A 9,909-nucleotide genomic window follows, 5' to 3' on the forward strand; every position below is an offset into this window, starting at 1 on the left:
ACTCTTCCTCTCGAGAGAAGAGAGACAATCGTGAGGACACAGTTGAGATTTGATCAGTGATTATTCGAGCTTATGCCTCGAACGTGTGACTGACATTGGTTCTCGAGGTGGAATTCACTCCTTATTCTATTACTAAGGATCTATATCGACTCGACGCGAAAGAGAGAGAGGGATAAAATATTTTGTGCGCGACCATTCTTCTTTCCTTTTCTGGTGAACAGTGATTTTTTTTTTCTTTTTTTTCTTTCCTTCCACTTCTCCCTCCCTCCTCCGCGACAATAATCGTCTCGATTATTCTCTACGATATCTTCCTCCCTCGTACGTGCCCCGTACACTTACCCTTTACTCGTATCCATCGATCGGTTTATCGATCCACGTATTATACACGTGAAAAACGAGTATACAGAAGTGGAATCGCTCGAACGAGGAAAGGGAGGGGAGGGGAGGAGGATACAGTTGCGCGAGTTTGAAACGGCCGCCTCTTCGTGCGATTGGTGATCAACATCCGGAGGGAATAGTGCGCTGTGCTCCCCGACAAAACCCTCTCCCGTTTTTCCCGGGATCGAGAACAATCGACACTCCGCGGATCCAGCCTCGCTATATCGTGTTATAAAATAAAGTGTCACGTGTTGTTACAAGTTTTGCAAGTTTTCGTTCGTCGTCGTTTGGGATAAGGATTTGATAAATCTCAAGATTTTGTTCTCGCGTTTTTCTTTTTTTTTTCTCTTTCTTCCTTTCTTCTTCTTCTTTTTTTTTTTTTTTTTTTTTTTTTTTTTTTCCTTTTCGAGCGAACTCGAAGCGACGAGTCGAAGGAAAAGTGCGTGAAAAATACGAATAGAATCGTGATCGACGTCGAAGGGAGAATCGAGAACGATAAAGGTGCAGTGCTCCGCGCCATCTTGCTTCCGTTGTGCCGTCCCGTTCCAGAACCGTGTTGCTTTTTTTGGACCGGTCGAAACGAACCGCTGGTGTACCGTTTCAACCCGTTTCGATCGATCGTTTTTTAAATCGTATCTTTCTCGAAAACGAAAAACGGAAACAACTCTTTCCGCGTCGCGTATTTATTTTTCCAATATTTCGTTTTTTTTTTTCTCCATATTTAACGTTTTTCATCTTGTCGTTTTTGATTATTCACTCTTTTTCGAACAATCGTGGATATTCTTCTTTCGCATAAATTCGAAATCATAGTTGGAAATAAATATTATTCGAGTATTTTTTCATTCTCTCTTCTTCTTCTTCTTCTTTTTCTTCTTTTTCCGTTGCACAACGTATTTTATTGCGCGACTTCCGGTTGGCCATCGAAGAGTAACAGTTACGCAACACGCGTATTCGCTCTCTCTCTCTCTCTCTCTCTTTGTGTTTTACATAATAAAATAATCTGATAATACCAATACCATAATAATAATAATGATACATCCTTTGAATTGAAAAAATTTCGAAAAGATTCGATAGATATTTCCCTCTCTTCTAAATTCTTTCGTATTTTTGCCGTAATTACAAAAAAATAAAAAAAAATGAATTTATAAGGAATATAAGATAAGGAATAGAATTACGAAGAACAGTTACCGTGGTAACGATAGCTAGATATATATATGCATATATATATATATATATGTAGAGGGGGGAGGTGTGGAAGTGGGTTGGTCGGTGTGGAAGCGACCTAATAATAACCGATTGTTTGTAAAATAGGGCCGCGCAGAACGTGCCGCCAGAAGTAGTCCGTCCGCCGCCGAATTCTCCGAGGAACGAGGATAAGAGCGAAGGAACGAAGTGACAAGCAAGTTTCTTCCCACCCTGTGTGCGCGTGCGAAGTGCGATACGTGGGAAAACAACGACGTAGAGAAGGCACGTAGACCTTCCGAGAGGAGCGAGAGGGAGAGACGGATATTGGAGGAAAGCAGAAAGAAAGAGAAAGAGACAGAGAGAGAGACAGAGGAATAGAAGGAAATCCATACACCCGCGAGTGGAAATAAGAATCGAAGATGCCGAAGCCGAAGCCGCAAGAAGGAGATGATCCCGATCCAACCCCGTACCTCTTCGTCTCCCTTGAGCAGAAGAGAATCGATCAGACGAAACCTTACGATGCGAAAAAGGCATGCTGGGTACCGGACGAGAAAGAGGGCTACGTTCTTGGCGAGATCAAGGCGACCAAGGGTGATGTCGTTTCCGTTGGCTTACCTGGCGGCGAGGTAATTTATAATTTTTCCGCAATTTTTATTCGTTTCCGCCGCGTTTAAAACTGGATCGATATTTCTTTAATGCTCGACGAGCCGGTCACCGTTCCTCTCCGTCTCGCATCGCGCAACGAAACGAAAGCAAAAAATAATTCATAGCTTTTATCTTCCGTATTCCGATATACACGCAAAATTTTTATTCGTTTTCATCGCGTTTAAAATTCGATCGATATTTCTTAAATGCTCGTTCATCTCTATCTATTTAACGAAACGAAAGCAAAAAAAAAAAAAAAAATACAAGAGGGAAGATCCGTGGTATCGAACAGTCGAGGTTCTATTTTCGGCGAGGAGCGTAAAAAGCGTTCACGAACGGTGTTGAAGTCGCTTCGCCTCCCTTTTTTGGACGATATATATATATATATATATATATATATATATATATATGTGTTATAAATGTTTGAAAAGGAAACGAGATATATAATAATAATAATAATAATATTCTTATATAATCGGTGTATCGTCGGGAGATAGAATTTGGGAAATTGTAATAGAATTAACGGAAGTTGGAAGGCGCGGATAAAAATAGCGAGCGAGTACGTCTGTTTTCGGTTTTTTCTCGGTATTGTGTCGGTGATTTGGGTAGGAGCGGTTATTTTTGCCCGGCGCGGGACACCGCGGTGATGCGTGCGCCCGGTGTACGAAATACCACCACCACGGCACTATGCGCGTTTCAATTACATAATGGTTCAGCAAACCCTGCGCCTTCTCTTCTCCCCCGTCAACCTATGCCGAAATGCTATTGTTAGCATGCTCGCCACCATTGGTAATAATAAATTGAAACGTCAGTTCGCGAAACGCGGGTCGATATATTTTTGGAGCGTCGAAACCGAAACGAGAAGACGAGACCAGATAGAACGAACGGATGTAGGAAACGGATATATATATATATATATATTAATATCGTTTCTCGATTCGATCGCTCCTTGTAATTGTAATTTATTCGATTAAAATTTTGATTTTTTTTTTTTTTACTCTTGTTGTTATTATTATCGACGAATAATTATTAAAAGAAATAATAATAAAATAAAATAACGAAGAGACGTGAAAAAAAATTGGTGAGAAATTTCGTAGGAAAAAAATAAGAGAAACGAATTAGAACGAAATATGTAAAGAAAGAATGCCCGTGCAGACGAAACAATTCCGCAAGGAGCAATTGGCCCAAGTGAATCCGCCGAAATACGAAAAAACGGAAGATATGGCCGACTTGACGTTCCTCAACGAGGCATCCGTGTTGCACAACTTGAAACAACGTTACTACAGCAATTTGATTTACGTAAGTTGCATTTCATTCTACCTACACTAATCCCTTTTTTTCTCTCTCTCTTTTCCATGGGGAAAATAGACCAAGGACTTCAAAAAGGACCAATTGCAACAAGTAAACCCACCGAAATATGAGAAATGCGAGGATATGTCGAATTTAACTTATCTCAACGATGCTTCGGTCCTGCACAATTTGAAGCAACGTTACTACGCCAAACTTATTTACGTAAGATTGTTTCATCCCGGCAAAAAAAAAAAAAAAAAAGAAAGACGTTTCCCTTCTTTCGTGTTTTCGTTTCATCGCCTTTTCCACTGTAAATCAAGACGAATCCGTGGAATCGGCTGTGCACGAACGAAAACGTTGGACAAAGACACCGCATTGACGTGTCACCACGTTTTTTTCTCTTCTTTTTCTTCTTCTTCTTATTCTTCTTCTTCTTTTTCTTCCAATAAAATCCATCCCAGGCTATTTGAGAATTGCATGTCCTTTCGAGAAAACTCCACTCGTTTTCTCATCCGCCATGCTGAGTTCTCCAGTTGCAATGCAATTTTTGCAAAAAGCGTCGTTTTACAAAACACGTACACGTGTGACGACGTATCTATCTATCTCTCTCTCTCTCTCTCACTCACTCTCCTTCCCCCCTTCTTTTACTCAAGAAAATTGGAAACAATCGCCTTCGTCCGATTATCCTCCTTGTTTTCGTATCGTTTCCTTCCCAGAACAAGAACAAACGAGTTTGATCGAGTTTTGAAATTCTCGTATCAGGACACGAGATATTTATTTTTTTCCCCCCTTTATTACGAGTTTGCCTCGCACTAATGACCAATATCTTTGAAAAATCGATGACGATGAAGATGAAAAACGAGGCTTCTCGTGCGATTTCTCGAAACGACGATTTCCATTCGTCTCGCGCGTTCTACTCTATCCTTTTCCAAGAAGAGAGAACGACGCCTTACGAATTAAGGAAAAAAAAAAAAAAAGAGAGATGAAAAATTGACGAACAGAGATCGTCCATATCTTAATTAATGAATTAATAAATGTTTCGTTTTGCGTTTTTTCCTCTTTTTCTTTTTCACACTTTTCCTTTCTCACAACGTTCGATTTCGTTGAATTTTCAGACCTACTCTGGCCTCTTCTGTGTAGCTATTAACCCCTACAAAAGATTCCCCGTATACACCCAAAGATGCGCGAAACTTTATCGAGGCAAAAGGCGTAACGAGGTGCCACCTCACATTTTCGCCATTTCCGACGGAGCTTACGTCAATATGCTTACCAGTAAGATATATCGCGTATCGTTTGTTTCTTCGAGCAAACGGAAGAACGATATCTCCCTCCCCCTCTTCTTCCGTTTACAGACAGTGAGAATCAGTCCATGTTGATCACCGGTGAGTCCGGTGCAGGGAAGACCGAGAACACGAAAAAAGTAATCGCGTACTTCGCCACCGTCGGTGCCTCGACCAAGAAAGCGGACGATCCAACCCAAAAGAAAGGCTCCCTGGAGGATCAGGTCGTTCAAACCAATCCCGTCCTGGAAGCGTTCGGCAACGCCAAGACCGTCCGTAATGACAACTCTTCGCGTTTCGTAAGTCCATTCCATCTTCTATTTATATATTCGCCGCATATACGAAATAATCGATTCGATTGAAACGTAAAATTAACAGGGTAAATTCATCCGTATCCACTTTGGACCCTCTGGAAAATTGGCCGGTGCCGATATCGAGACATGTAAGTTTTTAATTCACGTGTACTTATTTATTTATTCTCTCTCTCTCTCTCTTTCTCTATCTTTGTACACGCGCGTACATTAACACGCGGGCGGAGACGTAGTTGGCTTCGATCCATTATTCGTATTCGTATTCGTAAACGTCGATCGAACGTTTGATTTTCTTCCGACGGTGATTCTTGCCTCCGTTTGCGAAACGATTGCGTCACCATCAATTTCGAAAGAAACGTCGTCGACGTTTGCAATTTATTTATATATAGTATATTTTGTACATTTTTGTTAACTGTCGATCGTTACAGATCTGCTGGAGAAGGCTCGTGTCATCTCGCAACAGGCTCTGGAACGTTCTTATCACATTTTCTACCAAATGATGTCGGGCTCGGTTCCTGGATTAAAGGGTAAGAGTGTTCGATTTCGATAATTTCGAGAGATCGTGATATATATATACATATTCGAGATATAAGTTTTAATACAGATTTTTTTTTTTATTTTTAAAAGCAGCGATTTATCTGACGTAATATTCTCTTACTTTAGGAAGGTAACTTCGGATCAGAGAGAGAGAATAGTCGAGGAAATGAAATGAAAAATAGATAAAATTCGAATTTGTCCTATTTGTTGTTCACTTTGTAGAACGCGACGTGAATTCGAGTAATAATCGAGAGATTTCGAAAGTATATACATATATATAGTATATATAGTATATATATATATATTTCGTTCACAGGAGAAAAAAAAAAAAAAAAAGAAATTTCCATTTAATCTTCCTCCTACTCTCGCTTTCCAATCAAGGAAAATGGTTTAATTAAAAGAACGCGCGATGATATTCGATCGACTCTCGTTACGAGAACAAGGGGCAAACACGACGACACGTATTTATCCATTTTTCCAATCGGATGATTTGTTGATGATATTTTGTTGATCCTCGGTTCCATGTATGTAGAAATGTGCTGCCTCACGAACGACATCCACGACTACGTGTTCGTCTCTCAGGGCAAGACAACGATACCAAATGTTGACGACGGCGAGGAGTGTACTTTGACAGACGTAAGAACCCGACGATCATGCCATCTACGGGACTACGCATCGCTCACTTTGAACCTTTCTCTCTCTCTCTCTCTCTGTCTCACTCTTTGTCGCCTTCTTTCTTCCCCTTCCCCTTGCCCCTCTTATTCACGCTATACAACACAACACCATCACCACCACTCCGCCTAAAAATATTCTTTTACAGCTTCTCTCATTCTCTTGTTTGTTATTTCTTTATTTCGATTTAGATCGCACTCCTCTCCTCGTAGGATCGTTTGTTGTTGCCACGATTGTCCGCAGGAAATACGAAGGTCAGAAAAATACGAAGGTCGCGCGATATATACACACGCACGAAATTAATTCGTTAAGAAAAATTTTCATTACGACCTTCGTATCTTTCTTGACGTGGCAACGATCCCTTGTTAATTGCGTTAATCAACGTCCTTTTAAAGTACAGGACTTTTTTATTGTATGTATAAGTAGTTCCCCCAACAGGAAAGTCGGTGAGGAGGCGCTAAAAGAGAGAACGGTATCTCAAAGAGCTGTATACCGTATGCTACGTATCTTAATCTCCTGTCTAATTACCCTTACTTAATGAAAATTAATATTGGAATCAAATTGTTCTAAATTGTCGAACGTCAAGAAAAAAAAAAAAAGAAAAGAAAATTATTATATTATTGTAAAATTAAGATGTATCTTTTTGTCCATATCCAAGATACGAGACGAAGATAATTTAGAACAAAGAAAGAACAACGTCTATAGGGCAACGTTGTGCGCGACACACATTAACAAATTCAACGATTTGTCCTTGGAAGGATAAAATCGTCCTTTCTTTCGACGGATGAAATTAGACACACCTCGTAGATACACCCCGTAGATACATAGATATCCGAAGGAAAGCCACCAGGAAACATGGCACCCTCGCCTGGTTGTAATACCTGCATGTTTTTTTTCTCTCTTTTTTGGTCACGGTATAGAAATGTTGCTGTTGTCCAACAACATCCATGACTACTACTTTGTGTCGCAAGGCAAGACGACTATCCCTGGCCTCGATGATGGCGAGGAACTTTTAATCACCGATGTAAGTGCTTCCTTTTGACCGGTCAAGCACTCTTTTTCTTCTCTCTCCAGCGATATTCGAGATCGAGGACGCGTTCGCTTTTCGCTCGCTCTTTTTTTCTAGAGGACGAGAACGAGGAAAAGGAAAAGATTATTTTCCAGATCGCGAACAATTTTCATCTCGAATAATGCTGATATATTAATATTAATAAATTCCTTAGCTAGCAATCTCTATCTTTTTCTACAGAAGCGAAAACGACACTTCCAGCTTCGTGTTCTTGTCTTTGATTTTTTGAATAATATTTTTGCCGATATACGTATGTGCTAAGATTTGTTTACCATTGTTTGCCATGTATTCTTTCTCTCTATCTCTCTTTCTCTTTCTCTTTTTCTCCTTTATTTATTATTTCAGCTCATCGACGCTCAACATTATTTCTTTATTAAAATATAACCAACTCGTATTCTGTTTAATAGCATATACATACACACACACACACATACACACAAGTTTAAGTAACGTTTAGCGGTACAAGAACGGCGGTACAAGGCAGATACAACAATATACCATTTTTTGTTGGCTTCTCATTTTCTTATTCTCTACTATTTTCCGTACTGTTCTTTCTTTCTTTCTTTCTCTCTCTCTCTCTTTCTTCCTTCCTCTCTCTTTAGCCTTTATACTTTAGTTTTATACTCTTTTTTTCACTCTCTCTTCTTTCTTCTCTCTCTCTCTATTGCTCTTCTTCTTTCAGCTTCTTCTGTCGCAAATCATTTGGCACGTGTCTATCCACTCTTTCTCTCTTTCTCTCATACTCGGCCCGCGATCGCTCCCACCTATATCCTTGAGATATATCTTTATTATTCTTATCTTTATTATTATTAGCATGGTATATATTTAACGTGGATGGAAAAAAGAGATACAAAAACAGATGGAGAGCGATCGCGAGCTGTGGGTATACACAAGTGACCGTGAACAATACCAACGCTCGATACAAAAGCAGACAGCTTGAAAACGTAAACGAAATAATGCAGAATTAACCTTGCTGAGCAACCGGATCGGGGACTATTGGTACATTAGCCAGGGTAAGACCAGAATTCCGGGAGTCAACGACGCCGCGGACATGGAAGAAACGGACGTAAGTCCAACCCCAGGGTGTGCAAAAAAATCTCGACCAACTTTTCACGTCGCTTTCCACCTCTCCCTTCCCCCTCCTCCTCCTTTTGCTTCCTCTTTCTGCCTTTCTCCTTCTCCTCGAATCGAAGGCGGGCGATGGAAAAAGTTGGGCCGAGGTTTTCGTCACCCCCTCGCGCCCCGCCTGCGAAAGCTTGCCGCCGCCGCAATCGGGGTGCGGGGAGATTGGGGGAGGAAAGGAATCGGAAGGATTGGATTCGAGATGAGAAAAAATTCGAACCCCCACGGCACCCGCTCCCCGATCAGCTCCGACTCACTTTTTCTCTCTCGCCAGCATTTCTCTCGGCTCGTTTTGCACCAAATATTCGTTCGCAACGAACAGAGAATCGACCGACGATCGATCTATACGATCGGTATATGTGTATATAACGATATCGAATTTTAATCGAAAACTTTTCTTTCTTTCTGTCTATCTATCTGTCTTTCTTTTTTTTTTTTTTTAAGGAAATCAAAAGCGTATCCAAGATGCGATATTTATAATATTTATTTTCTTCGAAATGTTTCGCAGACATGTGTCTCTTGTCCAACAACATATACGATTATGTTAACGTATCTCAAGGAAAAATCACGATCCCCAACGTCGACGATGGCGAGGAATGTTTGCTGACGGACGTAAGTCCTAAGAACGATTCAATTTCTTCCTATATAGATATATAGATATATTTCTTTCTACTCGTTCCATTTTTATACGATTTTTTCCCCCGTTATTTATATATATATATATATTTCCTTTTATCCATTTCTCCATAGTAGTGGATAACGTAAATAATCATTCGAACGAAAATTAAATCGATCGAGTTTATGGTTCGATCGAGTTTTTTCTCCTATTTTTTCCCCACGTGTTTATATATACACGATCAATTTTATACTTATTCGATAATTTTCGACTAATTATCGAATTTCTCCAGATATCCAATTAATAATAGTAGATACTTTTTTATCTTCTCTATTCACGTTTATTGAAATATTCCACGTGTACATAATGTCTGGGTATTACCGTAGTGGATATGTCCGTACTACGACTGTACCGTCCAATTCCAACCTATCTTCTACCTAATTTTTCATTAGTTGTTTATGCGAATTATACGGTATTCGCGTAACGAAAGGTTCGTTTTCCGGCCTTGAGACGGAGCCGAAATCGAAATGGATGGCGAAAACGACGATTCGAAAACTCGAACCGATAACGAATCTCGTCGTCGATCCTCTTCTCGCTTCGTTTCGCCTCGAAACGAAACGGATTCGACGCTCGCAAACCGAGCGAACGATCATCGTAAGAAACGTTTTTTTTATCCTTCTTCTTTTTCTTCTTCTTCTTTTTTATTCTTCTTCGTTGTCTTCTTTCGTTATTTTTGATTGATTTTTTATTTTTTTCTTTTTTTTTTTTTTTTGGATAGAAAAGCACAAATTTATAAATAACGAT

At 40.0% G+C, this 9,909-nt stretch overlaps 1 protein-coding gene across 1 annotated transcript in view; it reads left to right on the top strand.

The window, feature by feature from the left end:
* Nucleotides 1-9,909, top strand: part of LOC102678248 (myosin heavy chain, muscle) — a 35,078-nt gene that overhangs the window by 679 nt on the left and 24,490 nt on the right. Inside the window, 7 exon segments of the mRNA XM_031510092.1 lie at nucleotides 1,690-2,189; nucleotides 3,577-3,720; nucleotides 4,614-4,770; nucleotides 4,851-5,077; nucleotides 5,157-5,220; nucleotides 5,518-5,616; nucleotides 8,998-9,101. Coding sequence (XP_031365952.1) covers nucleotides 1,983-2,189; nucleotides 3,577-3,720; nucleotides 4,614-4,770; nucleotides 4,851-5,077; nucleotides 5,157-5,220; nucleotides 5,518-5,616; nucleotides 8,998-9,101 — 1,002 coding nt within the window. The 5' untranslated portion in view covers nucleotides 1,690-1,982.

This window comes from Apis dorsata, unplaced genomic scaffold (genome assembly GCF_000469605.1).
Source record: "Apis dorsata unplaced genomic scaffold, Apis dorsata 1.3 scaffold_200, whole genome shotgun sequence".
Lineage (NCBI taxonomy): Eukaryota > Metazoa > Arthropoda > Insecta > Hymenoptera > Apidae > Apis > Apis dorsata.